This window comes from Rattus norvegicus, chromosome 1 (genome assembly GCF_021556685.1).
Source record: "Rattus norvegicus strain SHRSP/BbbUtx chromosome 1, alternate assembly SHRSP_T2T, whole genome shotgun sequence".
In the NCBI taxonomy this organism is placed as follows: domain Eukaryota; kingdom Metazoa; phylum Chordata; class Mammalia; order Rodentia; family Muridae; genus Rattus; species Rattus norvegicus.
The window spans coordinates 151,448,686-151,473,261 of NC_141534.1; the positions used below are offsets into that span (position 1 = coordinate 151,448,686).

A 24,576-nucleotide genomic window follows, 5' to 3' on the forward strand; every position below is an offset into this window, starting at 1 on the left:
TATCTTCAATGCTTAAGTGTTTCTCTTCCATATCTTCCATTATTGATGTAGCTTTCCCTTGTATTTCCTGTTTCCATACCCAAATTGTTCATTTCCAGATTTCCCCCAGTGTGTTTTCTTTATTGATTCTCTGTCTATTTTCATGTATTGAAATTTTTGTTTTTGTTTTTTATTAATAATTTCATTTTTTACATCTCAAATGATACCTCACTTCCCCTTTACACTTCCACAAACCCTCCATTCTGTGTGTGCCCTTTCCTCCTCCCCTTTGCCTCAATGAGAGTGCTCCCCTACACACCTAATCTCTCCTGCTCTATCACTCCAGCATTCCCTACACTGGGGCAGCAAACTTCCACAGACCAAGGGTCACCCCTTCCATTAATATCAAACAAGGGCATCTTCTGATATATTGATCCCTCCGTATATACTCCTTGGTTGGTGGTCAAGTCCCTGGGAGCACTGGGTGGTTTGAGAAGCTGATTTTGTTCTTCCTGGGGGTTGTAATCCTCCTCTGCTCCTCTAGTCCTTCTGCCAGCTCTCCCACTAGGGTCCCTGAGCTCAGTTTGATGTTTGATTCCAAACATCCACATCTTCATTGTTCAGTTGCTGGCTGAACCTCCCAAGGAACAGCCACAACAGGTTCCTGCAGTAAGCACCTCTTAGCATCAGCAACAGTTTCAGCGTTTGGTGTCTGTAGACAGCTTGGATCCCTAGGTAGGGTAGTTCCTGGATGTCTCTTCGTTCAGTTTTGACTCCATTTTCATCCCTGTTCATTTGGACAAGAACATTTACGGATTAAAAACTTTGATATGGGTGAATGGCACCGTCCATTGACCAGAGACCATGCCTATCTACTGGAGGTGGTCTTTATAGGCTCCATCTCCCCTTCTCTGCACATTTCAGCTAATGTTGAATGTACCCAATTAAGTTTAATTCTAACATTTGTATCTAAAACATATGATTTTAAAGTCATAGCAACATTTTTATATTTATTCTTTCAAAGTGAAGATACTTGGTTGGAGGAGAAAGTCTTTATGAATGACTTCCTTTTCTATGCATTTGAAAATTCCTAATATTTATCTAAGCTTATGCATCAACAAATGCACAAAACAAATGAAATATATTAATGGATGCATTATATAACTATGTTATATTAATTTAGTTTGAAATAGTACATAAACTTATGGCTATTATGATAAGTCGAAATGAAGCAAATATATGGGCATATGAGAAATCCATCAGTTTTCATGAATAAAATTGTATAATTTAAGGGTTGCTAATGGTTATAAAGAAGATATACGTTCAAGTTCTTGTTACAGTCTAAGAGGACTTCCTAAAGATGACAAATGGATAATGAATATTTTAAACAAGAGCATGTTGTTAGGGTCTCAGAGGACTTCTTAAAGATGACAAACAGAAAATGAATATTTTAAGAACATGAATACACAAAATTTTGGACAGAAATGTTAAGAACTAAAGTCTGTAATTGAAGAGGAGCAATTATATTGACTATTATTCTGATATTGTTATCCCAGAGCTCCCTGCCCTGTCACCCTAACCTGCATTCTTTTCTTTCATTTCCCTTAGAAACATCCTTTAAGTGAGAACAGATGGCTGTCTACAATCTTACCACAGTGACTCAGTTCATCCTCATAGGGCTTTCTGACCTCCCTGAGGTACGCTATCCACTCTTTGTGGCCTTTGTCATGATCTATCAGATCACTTTACTGGGAAACGGGGTCATCCTGTTGGCCATTTTGACTGAGAGAAAGCTTCAAACTCCCATGTACTATCTGTTGACAAATCTGTCTCTGCTGGACATATTCTGCCCATCAGCTACTGTCCCCAAGATGCTCAAGAATCTGTTGGCTGAGGATCACAGAATTTCTTATGTTGGGTGTGCTTTGCAACTCTATTTCCTGGTGGCCCTAGCTGGGACAGAAGTTTTCTTGCTGGCTGTGATGGCTTATGACCGCTATGTGGCCATATGCTTCCCTCTGCGATATTCTCTCATCATAACCAAGGTTCGCTGTGTGCAGCTGCTGTTTGGGACTTGGGCAGCTGGGTTTCTGAACTCCTTTGTCCATACAATGTCCACCTTTAGCCTGTCTTTCTGCAAGTCTAATAGAGTTAACCAGTACTACTGTGATATTCCACCTGTGGTGGCCCTGTCATGCTCATCCACTTATGTGGCAGAAATGCGTGTTTTAGTGGTGGGAGGTATCTTTGGGGTTGGTGCTTTTCTGATCACTTTGATCTCCTACATATACATTGTTTCCACCATCCTAAAGATCCGGTCAGCAGAAGGGAAGCGCAAAGCTTTCTCCACATGTGCTTCCCATCTTCTTGTAGTCTTGTTCTATGGCACAACTATATTTACCTATATCCGCCCAACCTCCAGTCAACACTCTCCTGGCAGAGACAGACTCATCTCTATGTTGTATGCAGTCATTACCCCCATGTTAAACCCCATTATCTACACCTTGAGAAACACAGAAGTAAAAGGAGCACTCAGAAAAGTTTTACATCTTAGGATATGTTCACAGAAAGGTTAATATAAGACTTCTCAAGCTCTCCTTAAAATGAATATACAGAACCAAATAGCAAAATAATAAAACATAATGTATAACATAACAGTAAAACATAATGAATGCAGAGAAAGAAGTTAAATCCAAACATGCATATGAATTTAGATATTATTATCCATATTTGTATATACATTTTAAATTTAAATTTGTAACTAAAATATGAAAATCTTTAAGACTATAGTTTTAGTATGCAATCTGAATTTATTGTTGTGTTACTTATTTCATTATCTATGTGTACATGCAGTTTATAATTATATTAGCTTTTGTCTGTATTATGTATTTTCTGTTCTATATCTATCATGTAGTTACAGATCTTCAATTTTTCCAATTATGTTTTATTAGTTTAAGATGATTTTTGTTTCTATTTATGAACATTAGGATTTGCTTGCATGTATGTATTTTCTCCATTGTACATAGTTTACCTTTGTGCCTGTTTCTACTTACTTCTTGTAATATTCATAAATTTATGATATCCTGGTACTGCAGTTATAGATAGTAGTGGATCACCTTGTGGATGTCAGAGACAAAACCTTGGACTTTTGCAAGAGCAAATAAATGTTATTAACTTCTGAATCATTTCATCTACCACTAACTGTATTTAAATATTTATTTTTATATGCATATGTGTGTTTTGTCTGCATGTTTATATGTGCACCACACATGGTTAGTGTACACAGAAGGCAGAAGAAGTCATTTTATCCCCATGAACAGGAGTTTCCATTGATTTAGGCTATCACATGTGTGTGGTAATTGAATTTGGGTCATTTGGAAAAACAGCCTTAACCTCTGAGCTATCTCTCCAGACCCTTTTTATTTTTATCTGACAAACTATTATAAACATTTAAGAAATCAAGTTGTCTATTGTTTATAAACACTGTGGATTGTAACTAAGTAATGTTAGTTAACATTTTCTTCCTCTCAAATATCTATAACTTTTCTGTTGAGAATTATCAAACATTTCCATTTTTCAGTTAGTAACACAACACAACTATATTTTTTTGTTATAGTAAACATACCACTGAAATAGAGGTCATAAGAGAAAAATTATTTAATCTAATAAATTGAACATCTGTTGCTTCAGGAAATGATGCAGGATGAGACAATCAAGTCAACATAGTATTTTTATTAGTTCTTTGGGAATTTCACAAAATGCACCTCAATCTCTCTTACTTCCCAGTCTTTCCATAGGCCACTATTGATGCACATGATCTCCTCAGACCAACTAAAAATAATATCTAATTGTGTTATCTATATACTTACTGAAACATAGTCAAACTCTTAGAAGACTGCCCCTTGAGTAGAACTGAGTCTCTTCACTTCCACGCTCCTGCCGATAGCAACTAGTTCTGGAGAGCAACACTTCAGCATCTTTATCACAGTTTTAAAGACTTCTCTTTGATGGCTTCCTGATTCTTTTGCTACTTTTTGGGGGTATGGTGGTGGTTGGAGTGGGAAAAGGCATTGCCATAGTGGCCTTCCACGTTCTTCATTCTCAACCATGTGTCTGCAATCATTAATATCACTGCAAAAGTAATTTCCTTGCTGTTAATATTTAGCAGGAACACAGATCATGGGCTCTCACATGATGCTGATTACATCAGAGAAGAGTAACACAGTCTTACAGTTGCAGTGAACCATGGACACATTCAAGTTTTTGGAGACACTGCCGGACACCGACATCAATACGGCCCTGAGGATGAGCATTTCCATGGTTCATGGCAATCAGCATGGGTTCAGGCTGCAGGAAAAATGATCATGTATATCCATGTGGCTTTTGGTGACATCATGGGCCATGGATATCAACACAAACTTGGATTGCAACAGGAACTCGAATCCAGATGTGGTTTTTGGTGGCAGCATTGACATGGGCATTGCCATGACCATGTGTAGAAGCACAGGACACTCATATTAGTGTATCCTTCCCCTTTCCCCATGCTAGCATGGCCCATCAGAATCAACATGGTTACTATGTTGGGAACCAGTCCATCTGGGATTGGTTTGAAGCAATAAACAGCGTTAGATATAGAGGTAGCTTTAAAGACTGATAGTCTCTGGTGTTCCTGCTGTCTAACTATAATGAATGATTGCTGCTAACTTCCAAAAATATCCTAAAAAATTTCTTGCTTCTGCTATAGTTAAAAAACACTGGCTTGGGCAACTATCACCTGTTGCCTAGCAGTGGGAAATTTAGGAAAAAAATCACTCCCTCCTCTGAACAGGCAGCCAGAAGCCTCTGGGCTAGGCTGGTGAACGCTTTGGGAACCAGAGAGGAAGTAAAAGAATAGAGTTAAGATGTTTATCGAGACAAATATGCATACACACATGTAGGATGATGTCATTATGCAGCAAGGCGGGTCCAGGATATGGCAAAGCCTGTGATTGGATGAGAAGGAAGGGTAGGTGGGGAAAAGTCCAGGAAAGAAAGAAATCAAGATGGAGATGATGGAGCAGGATGATCCAGATCCAGGTGGACTAGGTAAATTTCATCTTGTCTTGGTGGACAGTTTATATCTTTATTAATTGTCAGTGAATTTATTGTGTGGATACATTGTGGATTGAGAATTTAACTTATAAACCTGATTGCTGGGTTACAGTTTGTTGAGTCTTAATTTTACCAGGCAGTTGGGAGTTTATACTTTAACTACCAGGTGGTGGTTGCTGAGAGTGTGGGAAGAGTCCATGGCAGGGAACCACTGAAGGCTAGCTGCTGCTGGACTTCTAGAACCATGATTTTGCTGGGTAGCTGGAACCAGAAAACTCATGGCTAGCAGAGTGCTGCTGGGAGAAGTACTAATATGAGATAAATTAGTCCTAGTTTAAATGGCCCATTAGAGCCAGAACTAGTGAATGTCAGGGTAGGCTCGGGAACTGGTTCTGCCAGTTGTTGATTTTTACCACACCAGACACACATAGATTCATACATATATACATTACATTTATATTGATATTCTCATTTATACATTAGTACATTCACAATTTGTTGGAACAAGCAAAATGTTTCATACCCTCTACAAGTATCATGCATACTTGCATACATACATATATACTAACATATGTATATACAGAGAAGCAGACATGTACATTTGGATGTGTGGGGGAAGGTAGGGAATGTCAACTTAGATCATTTGTGGCTAGATTAGATGGTGCACTAATAGTGGGACCCTGGTTAGATCTTGAATTTTAGGAGAATAGGTTTATGGGGAGAGATTATGGGAAACTTAACAGTTTAGATCCTGAATAAGGAAGTGTGAGGTCTGGCTGAGTGGACAGGTTGTGACAAACAAGGAACCTATGATTGGTGCCTGATAGATCAGGTCGTGGTGAAAGCCCAGTGCTTGTCTGTAGCTCAAACAAAGTGATCTGTCTAGGCAGGTATATTTTAGGCAAGTTCTGTGCTATGTCTACAACAAGTGTTCATACCTGCTGAGCTATCTCCAAGCTTTTCTCTATCTACCAATTATCAGTTAGATAATCAGTCAACTATCTACATAATTTTATTGTGTTATCAGGAGTCAAGTTAAAAGGTATGATTTAAAATTAGTTGTGCTTCTATTCACAATGGATCTGAGGTGTTTAATGGTCATATGGATGACATGTAACATTTAGAACATAAACTAAATAATAATACATAAAATGCATTTTGTTCAACAATAAAAAGACATTATTTAAGAAAATGTGATAATTTAATGATATTTTGAAACAATGGTTGGCATACATTTAGTTTTTTATGTTACTTTCTGGCTGCATGATTATCAAAAAAATATTTTGGCTAAAGGGACCTGGTCTAACAGCTCCCTGCACCCAAATCCCATGGGAGGGAGAGCTAAACCTTCAGAGAGGCAGACACACCTGGGAAACCAGAGGAGACTACTCTTTGCCCACATTTCTGACTTCAGAGGAAAACAAGTAGCACCATCTGGGCCCCCAGATGCACAGCACAGGGGCCCTGGAGAAGGAGGGGCAGACCCTTCTGGTTGCTGCCCTCATGGAGAGCTGAAACCCAGCCTCAAGGAGTGACTTCAGGCCTGAGACCAGAGGTAAGACCAACTTTTCTGCTCCAAGTGACCTGGCTGGTGGGCTCAGCACACACAAAGGCAAAATTCCTCTGGGACTGGACACTTCTGGTTTCTAGCTGATGCCTGAACCTACAGCTCCTTGCTCCCAAACCCCGTGGGAGAGAGAGCTGATCACCCAGACATGTGGGTACTCCTGAGACTGCAGGGCAGGAAAGACTGACATTTCTTCCCACCTTTGCCCACATCCCTGGCCCAAGAGGAAACTGTATAGGACCTCTGGGAACAGGAAGATAGGGGCACCCAAGCTGCAGTAGCCCTAAGTTCCAGACTGTGCTCAGATCTGAAGGGACCCAGTCAAATAGCTCCCTATACTCAAATCCCATGGGAGGGAGAACTAGACCTTCAGAAGGGCAGACATGCCTGGAAAACCTGAGGAGACTAATCTCTATCCACATTTCTGACTCTAGAGGAAAAAACCTAGTGCCATCCGGGGCCCCTGTGCACAGGGACTCCAGAGAAGAGAGGCAGGCCCTTCTGGTTGCTGCCCTAATAGAGAGCTGAAACCTATCACCAAGGAGTGACTTCAGGCTTGAGATCAGAGGTAAGACCAACTTTTCTGCTCCAAGTGACCTGCCTGGTGGTCTCAGGACACAAGCCCACAGCAACAGCTGAAAGCAAGTATACAGGAACAACTACATGCCTGAAAGCAGAACACTCTGTTCCCATAACTGGCTAAAAGAAAACAGGAAAACAGGTCTACAGCATTCCTGACACACAGGCCAATAGGATGGTCAAGCCACTGCCAGAAATAGCAGAACAAGGTAACGCCAGACACAAACAGATGGGGAGAGGCAAGCACAGGAACCCAAACAACAGAAACCAAGACTACATGGAGTCATCAGAGCCCAATTCTCCCACCAAAGCAAACACTGAATATCCAAACACACCAGAAAAGCAAGATCTAGATTTAAAATCACATTTGATCATGCTGATGGAGGACTTAAGAAATACATAAAGAACTCTCTAGAGAAATGCAAGAAAACACAAGTAAACAAGTAGAAGCCCTTAGAGAGGAAACACAAAAATCCCTGAAAGATTTACAGGAAAACATAATCAAACAGGTGAAGGAATTGAAAATGGAAATAGAAACAATAAAGAAAGTACAAAGGGAGACAACCCTGTTTAAAGAAAACCAAAGGAAGAGACAAGGAACCATAGATACAAGCATTACCAACAGAATATAAGAAATAGAGGAGAATATCTCAGGAGCAGAAGACTCCATAGATATCATTGACACAACTGTCAAAGATGAAGTAAAATGGAAAAAGCTACTGGCCCAAAACATACAGGAAATCCAGACACAATGAGAAGATCAAACCTAAGGATTATAGGTGTAGAAGAGAGTGAAGATTGCCAACTCAAAGGACCAGTGAATATCTTCAACAAAATCATAGAAGAAAACTTCCCTAACCTAAAGAAAAAGATGCCCATAAACATACATGAAGCCTACAGAACTCCAAATAGATTGGACCAGAAAAGAAACTCCTCCTGTCACATAATAGTCAAAACACCAAATGCACAAAACAGAGAAGGAATATTAAAAGCAGTAAGGGAAAAAGGTCAAGTAACATATAAAGCAGACCTATCAGAATTATACCACACTTCTCACCAGAGACTATGAAAGCCAGAAGATCCTGGACAGATGTCACACAGACCCTAAGAGAACACATATGCCAGCCCAGATTACTGTATCCAGCAAAACTCTCAATTAATGTAGATGAAGAAAGCAAGATATTCCACGATAAAACCAAATTTACACAACATCTTTCTACAAATCCAGCCCTACAAGGGATAATAAATGGTAAAGCCCAACACAAGGAGGCAAGCTACACCCTAGAAAAACCAAGAAACTAATTGTTTTGCAACAAAACAAAGAGAAGACAAGCACACAAACATAATCTCACCTCCAAATACAAAGATAACAGGAAACAACAATAACTATTCCTTCATATCTCTGAACATCAATGGACTCAATTCCCCAATAAAAAGCCACAGATTAACAAACTGGATACATAACGAGGACCCAGCATTCCTACAGGAAACACAGCTCAGAAAAATAGACAGATAGTACCTCAGAGTGAAAGGCTGGAAAACAACTTTCCAAGCAAATGGTCTGAAGAAGGAAGCTGGAGTAGCCATTCTAATTAATATTGAATAAAATCGATTTTCAACCAAAAGTCATCAAAAAAGATAAGGAAGGACATGTCATATTCATCAAAGAAAAAATCGCCAAGATGAACTCTCAATCCTAAATATCTAAGCTCCAAATACAAGGGCACTTACATACATAAAAGAAACCTTATTAAAGCTCAAAGTACACATTGCACACCACGTAATAATAGTAGGAGATTTCAACACCCCACTCTCATCAATGGACAGATCATGGAAACAGATATAAACTAGAGACATAGACAGACTGACAGATGTCATGAGACAAATGGACTTAACAGACATTTATAGAACATTCTATCCTAAAACAAAATGGATATGCTCTCTTCTTACCACCTCATGGTACTTTTTCCAAAATTGACCATATAATTTGGCACAAAACAGGTCTCAACAGGTACAGAAAGATAGAAATAATCAATGTGCCCTATCAGACTACCACGGGCTAATGCTGGTCTTCAAAAACAATAAGGAAAGAAAACACACATATACATGGAAGTTGAAAAATGCTCTACCCAATGACATCCTGGTCAAGGAAGAAATAAATAAAGATATTAAAGACTTCTTAGAATTTAATGAAAATGAAGGTACAACATATTCAAACTTATGGAACACCCTGAAAGTTGTGCTAAGAGGAGAACTCATAGCTCTGAGTGCATGGAGAAAGAAACTGGAGACAGCATATATCAGCAGCTTGACAGTGCACGTAAAAGCTCTAGAACAAAAAGAAGCAAATAAACCCAGGAGGAGTAGAAGGCACAAAATAATCAAACTGAGGAATGAAATCAGCCAAGTAGAAACAAAAAGGACTATAGAAAGAATCAAGAGAATCAAAAGCTGTTTTTATTTGAGAAAATCAACAATATAGATAAACCTTTGCCAGACTAACCAGAGGACACAGAGAGTCTGTCCAAATTAACAAAATCAGAAATGAAAAGGGAGTCATAACAACAGAGCCAGAGGAAATTAAAAAAAATCATCAGATCCTACTATAAAAGGATATATTCAACAAAACTTGAAAATCTGGAGGAAATGGACAATTCCCTAGACAAATACTTGGTACCGAAGTTAAATCAGGAACAGATAAACCATTTAAACAACCCCATAACTACTAAAGAAATAGAAGCAGTCATTAAACGTCTCCAAACCAAAAAGAGCCCAGGTCTAGATGGGTTCAGTGCAGAATTCTATCAGACCGTCATAGAAGACCTCATGCAAATACTATCCAAACTATTCCACAAAATTGAAACAGATGGAGCACTATCGAATTCCTTCTACGAAACCCCAATTACTCTTATACCTAAACCACACAAAGACCCAACACGAAAGAGAACTTCAGACCAATGTCTCTCATGAATATCAATGCAAAAATACTCAATAAAATTCTTGCAAACTGAATCCAAGAACATATCAAAACCTTCTTCTATCATGATCCAGGGAGGGTTTAATATACAGAAAACCATCAACGTAACCCAATATATAAACAAACTGAAAGATAGACACAACATGATCATTTAATTAGATGCTGAGAAAGCATTTGACAAAATTCAACACCTTCATGATAAAAGTTCTGGAAAGAACATGAATTCAAGGCACATACCTAAACCTAGTAAAAGCCATATACAGCAAACCCGTAGCTAACATTAAATTTAATGGAGAGAAACTTGAAGCATTCGCACTCAAATCAGGGACTAGAAAAGGCTGCCCATTCTCTCCCTACTTATTCAGTATAGTTCTCGAAGACCTAGCCAGATCAATCAGAAAACCAAAAGAGATCAAAGGGATACAGATTGGAAAGGAAGAAGTCAACATATCACTATTTGCAGATGATATGATAGTATATTTAAGTGATCCCAAATGTTCCACCAGAGAACTACTAAACCTGATAAACACCTTCAGCAAAGTGTTATAAAATTAACTCAAATTAAGTGGCTGTGTATAAAATTAACACAAATAAATCAATTGCCTTCCTCTACACAAAAGAGAAACAAGGTGAGAAAGAAATTAGCGAAACGACACTGTTCATAATAGTCCCAAATAATATAAAATACCTCGGTGTGACTTTAACCAAACAAGTGAAAGATCTATATGATAAGAACTTTAAGCCTCTGAAGAAAGAAATTGAAGAAGATCTCAGGAGATGGAACGTTATCCTATGCTCATGGATTGGCAGGATTAATATAGTAAAAATGACCATTTTACCACAAGCGATCTACAGATTCAACGCAATCCCCTTCAAAATTCCAATCCAATTCTTCATAGAGTTAGACAGAACAATTTGCAAATTCATCTGGAATAACAAAAAGCCCAGGATAGCTAAAAGTATCCTCAACAATAAAAGGACTTCTGGGGGGATCACTATCCCTGAACTCAAACAGTATTACAGAGTAATAGTGATAAAACTGTCTGGTATTGGTACAGAGACAGGCAGATAGACAAGTGGAATAGAATTGAAGACCCAGAAATGAACCCACACACCTATGGTCACTTGATTTTTGACAAAGGAACCAAAACCATCCAATGGAAAAAAAGATAGCATTTTCAGCAAATGGTGCTGGTTCAACAGGAGATCAGCATGTAGAAGAAGGCAGATAGATCCATGCTTATCTCCCTGTACAAAGCTTAAGTCCAAATGGATCATGGACCTCCACATCATACCAGATACACTCAAACTAATAGAAGAAAAAGTGGGGAAGAATCTGGAACGCATGGGCACTGGAGAAAATTTCCTGAACAAAACACCAATGGCTTATGCTCTAAGATCAAGAAGCTACAAATGGGATCTCATAAAACTACAAAGCTTCTGTAAGGCAATGAACACTGCTGTTAGAACAAAACAGCAACCAACAGATTGATAGAGGGCTCATATCCAAAATATATAAAGAATTCAAGAAGTTAGACTGCAGGGAGACAAATAACCCTACTAAAAAATACCGTTCAGAACTAAACAAAGAATTCACAGCTGAGAAATGCAGAATGGGTGAGAAGCACCTGAGGAATCGTTCAACATCTTTAGTCATAAGGGAAATGCAAATCAAAACAACCCTGAGATTTTACCTCACACCAGTCAGAATGGCTAAGATCAAAAACTCTGGCGACCACATGCTGGCGAGGATGGGGAGAAAGAGGAACACTCCTCCATTGTTGGTGGGATTGCAGACTGGTACAACAATTCTGGAAATCAGTCTGGAAGTTCCTCAGAAAATTGGTCATTGAACTACCTGAGGACCCAGCTATGCCTCTCTTGGGCATATACCCAAAAGATGCTCCAACATATAACAAAGACACAGGCTCCACTATGTTCATAGCAGACTTACTTGTAATAGACAGAAGCTGGAAAGAACCCAGATGTCCTTCAAGAGAGGAATGGATACAGAATCCGGTGCATCTACACAATGGAATCCTACTCTGCAATCAAAAACAATGACTTTATGAAATTCATAGACAAATGGATGGAACTGGAAAATATCCTCCTGAGTGAGGTAACTCAATCACAGAAAAGCACTCATTGATAAGTGGATATTAACCCAAATGCTCAAATTACCCTAAATGCACAGAACATATGAAAATCCAGAAGGATGTCCAAAATGCAGATGTTTCACTCTTTCTTTAAAAGGGGAACATGAATACCCTCAGGAGGGGTTAGGAAGGCAAAGCTTAGAAGAGCGGCTGAAGGAATGGCCATTCGGAGCCTGCCCCATATGCAGCCCCTATATATACAACTACCAAACTAGATAAGATGAATGAAGCAAAGAAATGCAGGCTGACAGGAATCTGATGTAGATCTCTCCTGAGAGAAACAGCCAGAATATGGCAAATACATAGGTGAATGCCATCAGCAAACCACTGAACTGGGAACTGGACCCCCGTTGAAGGAATCAGAGAAAGGACTGAAAGAGGTGAAGGGGGTGAGACTCCATATGAACAAGAATGCAAACCAACCAGAGCTTCCAGGGACTAAGCCACTACCCAAAGCCTATACATGGACTGACCTGGGCTTCAACTGCATAGGTAGCAATAAATAGCCTAGTAAGGGCACCAGTGGAAGGGGAAGCCCTTGGTCCTGCCAAGGCTGAAACCCCAGTGAAGGGATTCTTGGGGGGAGGGTGGTATTGGATGGAGGATTGGGAGGGTAAATTGGAGGGGGAGGGGTTAGGGGGGTGTTGGCATGGAAACCAGGAAAGGTAATAATATTTGAAATATAAATAAGAAATATCCAATTTAATAAAGATGGGGCAAACGTCATTGAAATTATCTGTATCAACTTATTAAGGCTAAATATGTAGTGTGGTAGACTATATATATATTCATGTAGCCAATTAAAATATAAAGAGTAGAATAAGTATTAGTTATCAAAGACAATTCAATGAGTCTCTAGAAAGAATTGATAAATATGGGATGTTCAAATTAGGTACTATTTCAGAGAGAATATTCAACTTCCTTCGAACCTGTAATCACTCATTAGTGGGACTTGAATTGTTAGAAGAATGGATGTGAGTGCATTCCACATGGGGAAAATGGTGCTGTGCCCAACATTGAGTTTGTAGATGGTGCTTGAAAAACTAAGGGTAGCAAATCCAAGCAGAACAACTTATTTGGGTGAGCCCATGGCATGAAGGAAAGAGAGGCAAGATGTCCAGAGCCTATGGATAGCAATAAATGTAGTTTCACTTGACTGGTACAAAGAGCCATTGAAAATGGTTTGCCAGAAGAGCAACAGAGGGAAAGTATTTTGAGAAATATAAATGACTGTGAATTGCTGCTTTCTTTGGAGAGGGGTCAAATTCTTACATATGCCTTTAGAACAGGCAGAGAAGGAATTGACTATGTTTTTTTCCTTTAAAAAATAGCACATAATGTAAATCGAAATTTTGTCCTAACAGAGAAAGTATGACAACACATAGGAGGAAATAGTAGGTGGTAAAACTGTGTGTGTCCAATTGTGTTTCCCAGTTGTACTTTAAGTGTCAAGGTTTTATATCCTCTTTGATTAACCAACAATTTTGTGCTGAATTACTTTGTTGTTGTTTTGTTTCAGAGACCTAAATGTCAATAAAAAATGGTCAAGATCCAATAAAAACTATTTTGCTTTACCTTGTTTACAAAGTATGTAAACATATAAATATTTTCATTGGGAACATGTGTTGCCATTTATTTAGTTTACATGAAAACAACTCAATGTGTCATAAATCCTAAAATAATTCCTTGAGAAAGTTTATGAATTTATATTTTATATTTATTTTTGGCTACATACCAGTGGTTAAAAACATTGGTTGGGCTATTAAAAGAAACTTAAAATCACTGCTGTATTATACATTTATTTTGAAGGACACATTAAGTTAATTTAACTTAATTTTACCTTGCTTACCTATGTGATTCTATTATTAGGTTGACTTAGTCTCTCTTAAGTTATTATAATTCCCCAAGGATAAAACAGGAATAATATAAATTACAAACAAACCCCTGATGTCAGTCTTACATTAAAGTGGTGATTTTGTTTTTGTCTATTGATCTATTTTGTTGGCCAGTGTATTTGCTTTAACTTGTTGATTTTTTTTCTGATTATGTGACCTAATTTTAAAGCAATATTTACCTATGCTATTTGGCTAATGTTACAATAAATCAAATACAGTTTTCATTTGGCTAACTTTTTTGTTCCTGAAAAAAAGCAGAGTTTATTGTTGTTGTTGTTTTTCCCTTATTCTTTAATCTTTTTCTTATAGTCCATTCATTATTCCCATCCAGGTCTGCCCTCTGATTCTTCCTCATTCCATATCTTCCCCAATCCCTGACTTTCACCCCACCCCATCTCCCTATATCCCTGGGCTTCAAGTCTCTCAAGGGTTAGGAGAGGATGTCTGTGGAGGTTAGTTGAGACTGCTGGTCTTCTTATGGAGTCAACCTCCTCCTCGGCTTCTTCCAGCTTTCCCCTAATTTCACCACAGGGATTCCCAGCTTCTGTCAGTTCTTTAGGTTTAAGCATCTGTATCTCATTTACCTGCTTGTTGAGCCTCTGAGAAAGCCACACTGCTAGGCTCCTGTCTGTAAGCAAACCATAGCCTCAGTAACAATGTCAGGCCTTGGAGTATCCCCTTAAGATGAATTCCAATCTGGTCACTGGACTGACTTTCCTCAGTTTTTTCTCTGCTTTTGTTCTTGCAGTTCCTTTAGATAGGAACAATACTGAGTCAGAGGTTTTGACTGTGGAAGGCAACCCCATCCCTCCATTTGATGTCCTGTCTCTCTACTGGATGCAGATTCTACAAGGTGTCTTTCCCCACTGTTGGGCATTTCATCTCAGGTGTCTCTCTTTGGGTCTTGAGAGTCTCTCACCTTCCAAGTCTCTGGTACTTTCTAGAGGGTCTTCCCAAATACTACATCCCAATGTTGCCTGTTTCCATTCTTTCTGCTGAAACTAAAGGCTTCAGTCCTTACACCCCATCCCCCTGATCCTCAATACCTGATTATGTTCCCTTTCCCCGCTCCATGTCCCCTCTCCCACCAAGGTCCCTCCTTCCCTCTAACCACCATGATCATTTTAAATTCATTTCCAAGTAGAATTGAGACATCCTCAAAATCGGTAGTGATTGAGTGGACAACCTTATCAAGTCCCATATTTTAGTGGGATTGCTTCAAGTTTCTCTCCATTTAGTTTGATATTGGCTACTGGTTTGCTTTATATTGCTTTTACTATGTTTAGGTATGGGCCTTGAATTCCTGATCTTTCCAGGACTTTCATCATGAAGGGGTTTTGAATTTTGTCAAATGCTTTCTCAGCATCTAATGAAATGATCTTTGAGTGTATTTATATAGAGGATTACATTGATGAATTTCCATATATTGAGCAATCCCTGCATCCCTGGGATAAATCCTACTTGATCATGATGTATAATCATTTTGATGTGTTCTTGGATATGGTTTGCAAGAATTTTATTGAGTATTTTTGCATCAATATTCATAAGGGAAATTAGTCTGAAGTTCTTTTTCTTTGTTGGGTCTTTTTGTGTTTTAGGTATAAGTGTAATTGTGGCTTTATAGAAGGAATTCGGTAGTGCTCCATCTGCTTATATTTTATGGAATAGTTTGGACAATATTGGTATGAGGTCTTCTAGGAAGGTCTAATAGAATTTTGCACTAAACCCTTCTGGTACCAGGTTCTTTTTGGTTGGAAGTCTTTTAATAACTGCTTCTATTTCTTTAGGAGTTATGGGGTTGTTTAGATGGTTTATCTGTTCCTGATTTAACTATGGTCCCTGGTATTTGTCTAGAAAACTGTCCATTTGCTCCAGATTTTCTAGTTTTGTTGAATATATGCTTTTGTAGTAGGATCTGATTATTTTTTGAATTTCCTCGGAATCTGTTGTTATGTCTCCCTTTTCATTTCTGATTTTGTTAATTCAGGTGAACTCTCTGTGCACGCTGGTTAGTCTGGCTAAGGGTTTATCTATATTGTTGATTTTCTCAAAGAACCAGCTCCTGTTTTTTTTGATTCTTTGTATGGTTCTTTTTGTTTCTACTTGGTTGATTTCAGCCTTGAGTTTGATTATTTTCTGCCTTCTACTCCTCTTGGATGTATTTGCTTGTTTTTGTTCTAGAGCCTTTAGGTGTGCTGTCAAGCTGCTGATGCATGCTCTCTTTTGTTTCTTTTTGCAGGCACTCAGAGTTATGAATTTTCCTCTGAACACTGCTTTCATTGTCCCATAAGTTTAAATATGTTGTGCCTTCATTTTTGATAAATTCTAAGAAGTCTTTAATTTCCTTCTTTCTTTATTCTTTGTCTAAGTTATCATTGACTAGAGCATTGTTCAACTTCCATGTATATGTGTGCGTTCTGACGTTATTCTTGTTATTGAAGGCCAGCCTTAGTCCATGTAAGGATGCATGGGATTGTTTCAATCTCCTTGTATCTGTTGAGTCTTGTTTTGTGTCCGATTATATAGTCAGTTTTGGAGAAGGTACCATGAGGTGCTGAGAAGAAGGTACATCCTTTTGTTTTAGGATGGAATGTGGTATAAATATCTGTTAAGTCCATTTGTTCATGATTTCTATTAATTTCTCGATGTCTCTGTTTAATTTCTGTTTTCATGATCTGTCCATTGATGAGAGTGCAGTTTTGAAATCTCCTATTATTATTGTGTGAGGGGCAATGTGTGATTTGAGCTTTAGTAAGGTTTCTTTTATGAATGTAGATGCCCTTGCATTTGTAACATAGATATTTAGTATTGAGAGTTCATCTTGGTGGATTTTTCCTTTGAAGAATACGAAGTGTCCTTCTTTATTTTTTTTGATGTCTTTTGGTTCAGAGTTGATTTTATTCAATATTAGAATGCCTACTCCAGCTTTTTTCTTCAGACTATTTGCTTGGAAAGTTGTTTTCAAGCCTTTATCCCTGAGGTAGTGTCTGTCTTTATCTCTGAGGTGTGTTTCCTATATGTAGCAAAATGCTGGATCCTCTTTACATATACAGTCTGTTAGTCTATGTCTTTTTATTGGGGAATTGAGTACATTGATGTTGAGAGATATTAAGGAATAGTGATTGATTCATCCTGTTTTTTTCGTATTTAGAGGTGGAATTATGTTTGTGTGTCTCTCTTCTTTTAGTTCTGTTGCAAGGTGATTAGTGTCTTGCTTTTTCTAGGGTGTAGTTCCCCTCCTTATGTTGGAATTTTTCATCTATTATTTTTTGTAGGGCTGGATTTATAGAAAGATATTGTATAAATTTAGTTTTGTCATGGAATATCTTGGTTTCTCCATCTGTGTTGATTTAGAGTTTTGCTGGATATAGTAGCCTGGGTTGGCATTTGTGTTCTCTTAGGGTCTGTATGACATCTGTCCAGGATCTTCTGGCTGTCACAGTTTCTGGTGAGAAGTCTGCCTTTATATGTTACTTAACTTTTTTCCCTTACTACTTTAAATGTTCTTTCTTTGTTGTGCATTTGGTGTTTTGACTATTATGTGACAGGAGGAATTTCTTTTCTGGTCCAATCTATTTGGAGTTTTGTAGGCTTCCTTTATGTTTATGGGCATCTTTTTCTTTAGGTTAGGGAAGTTTTTTTTCAATAAATCTTTTGAAGATATTTACTGGCCTTTTAAGTTGAGAGTCTTCCTTCTCTTCTATACTTATTACCTTTAGTTTTGATCTTCTTATTGTGTCCTGAATTTCCTGTAATTTTTGAGCTTTTTGCATTTTACATTATTTTTGACAGTTGTGCTGACATTTTCTATGGTATCTTCTGTCTGTGAGAGTCTCTCTTCTATCTCTTGTATTCTGTTGGTGATGCTTGCATCTGTGACTCCTGATCTTTTCCCTAGGCTTTCTGTCTCCAGGGTTGTCTTCCTTTGTGCTTTCTTTACTGTTTCTTTTTCCATTTTAAAATCCTGGGTGGTTTTGTTCAGTTCTGTCACCTGTTTGGTTGTGTTTTCCTGTAATTCTTTCAGGGATTTCTGTGTTTCCTCTTTAAGGGCTTCTACTTGTTTACTTGTGTTGTCCTTCATTTCTTTAAGGGAGCTATTTATGTCCTTCTTTAAATCCTTCACCATTATCATGAAATGTAATTTTAATTCCAAGTCTTGCTTTTCCAGTGTGTTTGGATATCTAGTATTTGCTTTCATGGGAGAACTTGGCTCCGATGATGCAAAGTAGTCTTAGTTGCTGTTGCTTAGGTTCTTGTGCTTGCCTCTCCCCATCAGGTTGTCTCTGGTGTTAGCTTGTCTTGCTATTTCTGACAGTATTTTGACCCTCCTGTCATCTTGTGTGTCAGCCCTCCAGTAGACCTACTTTCCTGTTTTCTGTTAGCTGATTCTGGGTACAGAGAGCTCTGCTGTGTAGGTGTGTAGGTGCTCCTGCAGACTTGCTTTCAACTTTCAGTGCATTCAGATACCCAAAGGGTCCTGCCCCTGACTGCTCCTGGGTCCCTGTGCTCAGGAGGCATAGATGGCACTAGGTATTTTCCTCTTGGGTCAGGAATGACAGCAGAGGGCAATCTCCTCTGATTTCTCACTTCTGAGAGTCCAGCTTTCTTCACCATGGTATTTGGATCTATTTATTTATTTTTACACTCCAAAGTTATTCACCTCCCACTCAAAGTGACAGGCCAAAAGGGGGATCCAGCTCAAGGAGAGGTCCCAAGTCCTGACACCATTCCTGAATGTATGGAGTATTCACAGAAAGGGACCTACCATGACTGCTCTCCAAAAGACCCAACAAGCAGCTGAAAGAGTGAAATGCAGATATGTGCACCCAACCAATGAACAGAAGCTGCTGACTCCTCTGGTTGGGTTAGGGAAAAGATGGTGGAAGCTGAGGTTGTGGGCAACCCTGTAGGAGGACCAGCACTCTAAATGAACCTGCACTACTGAGATCTCTTAGATTCTGGATCACCAAATAGGCAGCATACACCAGCTGAGATGTTACCTCCAACACATATACAGCAGAGTACTCCTGGGTCTCGGTTCAGTCAGAGAAGATGTACCTAATCTTCAAGAGCCTAGTTGCACCAGGAAGTTTAGAAGTTTGTGGGGTGGGTGGAGTGGGTGTGGTGGGTGGGGTGGTTGGAGTAGGTATGTCCTTGAAGAGACCAGGTTGGTTGTTTGGGGTTGGGTCAGGAGGGGGTATGGGATGTAGAATCCTTGGTGAGTGGACCAGGAGGGGAATATAACCTGGAGTGTAAAACAAACAAACAAACAAACATACAAACAAAAGAAAAAAGAACTGAAATCACACATTTTGTTTTAATAATTGGTTTTTTTCATGCAAATGTCTGATATGCAGGTTATCCAAGGTGTGACCCCTGGTAAAGGGTCACTTGACCTCCAAAGGGATTTTGACTTATAGGTCAAGAACCACTGGCTTAGGTGATGATGTCCCTTTCTTCTTGAAGTAACAGCTACTTTGTGATCTCTCTCTCTCTCTCTCTCTCTCTCTCTCTCTCTCTCTCTTTCTCCTTTTATTGGGTATTTTTATTTACATTTCAAATGTTATTCCCTTACTTGGTTTCCCAGATATAAGCCCCTTATCCCATCCTCCTCCCCTTCTTCTATAAGGGTATTCCCCTCCCATCCACCCTTATTCCTGCACTCCCTTTTCCCCAAAATTCACCTACACTGGGGGCTCTAGCCTTAGCCTGACCAAGGGCTTCTCCTTCCATTGGTGCCCAACAAGGCCATCCTCTGCTACATATGCAGCTGGAGCCATGGGTCAGACCATGTAGAGTCTTTCGGTAGTGATTTATTCCCTGAGAGCTATAGTTAGTTGGTATTGTTATTATGGGGTTGCAAGTCCCTTAAGCACTTTCAATCTTTTCTTTAATTCCCCAGATGGGAATCCTGTTCTCAGTACAATGGTTTGGTGCTAACATTCGCCTCTGTATTTGTCATGCTCTGGATGAGCCTCTAAGGAGATGACTACATCAGGCTCATGTCATCATGCACTTCTTGGCTTCATCAATATTGTCTAGGTTTGGTAGCTGTCACAGATAATGTTTTTACGAAGACAGTAGATTACATGCCCCTGTGGTATAATAGGACATCATTTGGGCAGATGTCCTGGAGTGGTAAAGTTGGGTATTTAGGTAGATCTATTTCCAATTTTCTAAGGAACTTCCAGATTGATTTCCAGAGTGCTTGTACCAGCTTCTAATCCCTCCAGCAATGAAGGAATGTTCTTCTTTGTACATATCCTTGTAAACATATGTTCACCTGAGTTTTTTATATTTACCTTTCTGGTAGGTGTAGGTGGAATCTCGGGGTCTGTTTGATTTCCATTTCCCTGATCACTAAAGCCTTTCAACATTTCTTTTTTTTTTCTTTTTTACATTTTAGATGAATTTTTTCATCTTTATTAACTTGGATATTTCTTATTTACATTTCGATTGTTATTCCCTTTCCAGGCCAACATCTCCCTAACCCCTCCACCTCCCCTTCTGTATGGGTGTTGCCCTCCCAAACTTCCCCCCACAGCAGCCCTCCCACCAACAATCACATTTACTGGGGGTTCAGTCTTGGCAGGAGCAAGGGCTTCCCCTTCCACTGGTGCTCTTACTAGGCTATTCATTGCTACCTAGGAGGTTGGAGTCCAGGGTCAGTCCATGTATATTCTTTGGGTAGTGGCTTAGTCCCTGGAAGCACTGGATGGTTGGCATTGTTGTTCATATGGGGTCTCAAGCCGCTTCACAATCTACCAGTCCTTTCTCTGATTCCTTCAACGAGGGTCCTGTTCTCAGTTCAGTGATTTGCTGCTGGCATTCGCCTCTGTATTTGCTGTATTCTGGCTGTGTCTCTCAGGAGCGATCTACATCCGGCTCCTGTCAGCCTGCACTTCTTTGCTTCATCCATCTTGTCTAATTGGATGATTGTATATGCATGGGCCACATGTGGGGCAGGCTCTGAATGGGTGTTCCTTCTGCCTCTGTTTTAATCTTTGCCTCCCTATTCCCTGCCAAGGGTATTCTTGTTCCCCTTTTAAAGAAGGAGTGAAGCATTCGCATTTTGATCATCCTTCTTGAGTTTCATGTGTTCTTGGCATCTACGGTAATTCAAGCATTTGGTCTAATAGCCACTTATCAATGAGTGCATACCATGTGTGTTTTTCTGTGTTTGGGTTACCTCACTCAGGATGATATTTTCCAGTTCCATCCATTTGCCTATAAATTTCATAAAGTCATTGTCTTTGATAGCTGAATAATATTCCATTGTGTAATGTACCAAATTTTTCTGTATCCATTCCTTTGTTGAAGGGCATCTGGGTTCATTCCAGCTTCTGGTTATTATACATAAGGCTGCAATGAACATAGTGGAGCACGTGTCTTTTTTATATGTTGGGGCATCTTTTGGGTATATGCTCAAGAGAGGTATAGCTGGGTCCTCAGGTAGTTCAATGTCCAATATACTGAGGAACCTCCAGACTGATTTCCAGAATGGTTGTACCAATCTGCAATCCCACCAACAACGGAGGAGTGTTCCTCTTTCTCCACATCCTCACCAGCATTTGCTGTCACCTGAGTTTTTGATCTTAGCCATTCTCACTGGTGTGAGGTGAAATCTCAGGGTTGTTTTGATTTGCATTTCCCTTATGACTAAAGATGTTGAACATTTCTTTAGTTGTTTCTCAGCCATTTGGCATTCCTCAGCTGTGAATTCTTTGTTTAGCTCTGAACCCCAATTTTTATTAGGGTTATTTTTCTCCCTGTGGTCTAACTTCTTGAGTTCTTTGTATAATTTGGATATAAGCCCTCTATCTGTTGTAGGATTGGTAAACATCTTTTTCTAATCTGTTGGTTGGCGTTTTGTCCTAACCACAGTATCCTTTGCCTTACAGAAGCTTTGTAGTTTTATGAGATTCTATTTGTTGATTCTTGATCTTAGAGCATAAGCCATTGGCGTTTTGTTCAGGAAATTTTCTCCAGTGCCTATGTGTTCGAGATGCTCCCTCACTTTTTCTTCTATTAGTTTGAGTGTATCTGGTTTATATGGAGGTCCTTGATCCACTTGGACTTAAGCATTGTACAGGGTGATAAGCATGGATCGATCTGCATTCTTCTACATGTTGACCTCCAGTTGACCCAGCCCCATTTGGTGAAAATGCTATCTTTTTTCCATTGGATGGTTTTGGGTTCTTTGTTAAAAATCAAGTGACCATAGGTGTTGTGGGTTCATTTCTGGGTCTTAAATTCTGTTTCATTGGTCTATCTGCCTGTCTCTGTAACAATATCATGTAGTTTTTATCACTATTGCTCTGTAATACTGTTTTAGTTCAGGGATAGTGATTCCCCCAGAAGTCCTATTATTGTTGAGGATATTTTTAGCTATCCTGAGTTTTTTGTTATTCCAGATGAATTTGCCAATTGTTCTATCTAACTCTTTGAAGAATTGGATTGGATTTTAATGGGGATTGCATTGAATCTTTAGATCACTTTTGGTAAAATGGCCATTTTTCCTATATTAATCCTGCCAATCCATGAGCATGGGATGTCTTTGCATCTTCTGAGGTCTCCTACAATTTCTTTCTTCAGGGGCTTGAAGTTCTTATTGTACAGATATTTTACTTGCTTGTTTAAAGTCACACCGAGGTATGTTATATTATTTGGGACTATTTTGAAGGGTGCCGTTTCCCTAATTTCTTTGTCGGCTTGTTTCTCTTTTGCGTAGAGGAAGGCTACTGATTTATTTGAGTTAATTTTATACCCTGCAACTTTGCTGAAGTGATCATCAGGTTTAGTATTACTCTGGTGGAACTTTTGGCATCAATTAAATATACTATCATATCACCTGCAAATAGTGATATTTTGACTTCTTCTTTTCCAATTTGTATCCCCGAGATCTCCTTTTGTTGTCTGATTGCTCTGGGTAGAACTTCAAGAACTATATTGAATAAGTAGGGAGAGAGTGGGCAGCCTTGTCTAGTCCCTGATTTTAGTGGGATTGCTTCAAGTTTCTCTCCAATAATTTTAATGTTAGCTACTGGTTTGCTGTATATGGCTTTTACTATGTTTAGGCATGGGCCTTTAATTCCTATTCTTTCCACGAGTTTTATCCTGAAGGGGTGTTGAGTTTTCCCAAATGCTTTCTCAGAGTCTAATGAAATGATCATATGGTTTTGTTCTTTCAGTTTGTTTATATAATGGATTACGTTGATTTTTTCCCGTATATTAAACCATCCCTGAATGCCTGGGATGAAGCCTACTTAATCATGTTGGATCATTGTTTGATGTGCTCTTAGATCCGGTTTGCCAGAATTTTTTTGAGTATTTTTGTGTCGATATTCATAAGGGAAATTGGTCTGAAGTTCTCTTTCTTTGTTGGGTCTTTGTGTGGTTTAGGTATAAGAGTAATTGTGGCTTCATAGAAGGAATTCGGTAGCACTCCATCTGTTTCAATTTTGTGGAATAGTTTGGATAGCATTGGTATGAGGTCTTCTATGAAGGTCTGATAGAATTCTGCACTAAACCTGTCTGGACCTTGGCTCTTTTGGTTAAGAGACCTTTAAGGACTGCTTCTATTTCTTTAGGAATTACGGGGTTGTTTAAATGGTTTATCTGTTCCTGATTCAATTTCGGTACCTGATATCTGTCTAGGAAATTGTCCATATCCTGCAGATTTTCAAATTTTGTTGAATATAGGTTTTTGTAGTAGGATCTGATGATTTTTTTGAATTTCCTCTCATTCTGTAGTTATATCTCCCTTTTCCTTTCTGATTTTGTTAATTTGCACACACTCTCTGTGTCCTCTCATTAGTCTGGCTACAGGTTTATCTATCTTGTTGATTTTCTCAAAGAACCAACTTTTGGTTTTGTTGATTCTTTCTATGGTCCTCTTTCTCTCTACTTGGTTTCTTTCTGCTCTGAGTTTGATTATTTCCTGCCTTCTCCTCCTCCTGGGTGTATGAGCTTCTTTTTGTTCTAGAGCTTTTAGGTGTACAGTGAAGCTGCTGATATATGCTCTCTCCTGTTTCTTTCTGCAGGCACTCAGAGCTATGAGTTTTCTTCTTATCACAGCTTTCATTGTGCCTCATAAGTTTGGGTATGCTGTACCTTCATTTTCATTAAATTCTAAGAAGTCTTTAATTTCTTTCTTTATTTCTTCCTTGACCAGGTTATCATTGAGTAGAGCATTGTTCAACTTCCATGAGTATGTGGGCGTTCTTCCCTTATTGTTATTGAAGACCAGCTTTCGGCCGTGGTGGTCTGATAAGACACATGGGATTATTTCTATCTTTCTGTATCTGTTGAGATCTGTTTTATGACCAATTA

General features: G+C 39.0%; 2 protein-coding genes across 2 annotated transcripts in view; one reads left to right on the top strand and one right to left on the bottom strand.

The window, feature by feature from the left end:
* Nucleotides 1-24,576, bottom strand: part of LOC148007748 (uncharacterized) — a 192,754-nt gene that overhangs the window by 22,377 nt on the left and 145,801 nt on the right. The gene's annotated exons all lie outside the window — the stretch shown is intronic.
* On the top strand, nt 1,611-2,555 carry LOC148007749 (olfactory receptor 5V1-like). The gene has a single exon (XM_087610136.1). The coding sequence runs from the start codon at nt 1,611-1,613 to the stop codon at nt 2,553-2,555; it is 945 nt and encodes a 314-aa protein (XP_087466262.1).

Bases quoted from the DNA above. Each gene is read 5' to 3' on its own strand.
- LOC148007749 (XM_087610136.1), top strand. From the start codon at position 1,611: ATGGCTGTCTACAATCTTACCACAGTGACTCAGTTCATCCTCATAGGG.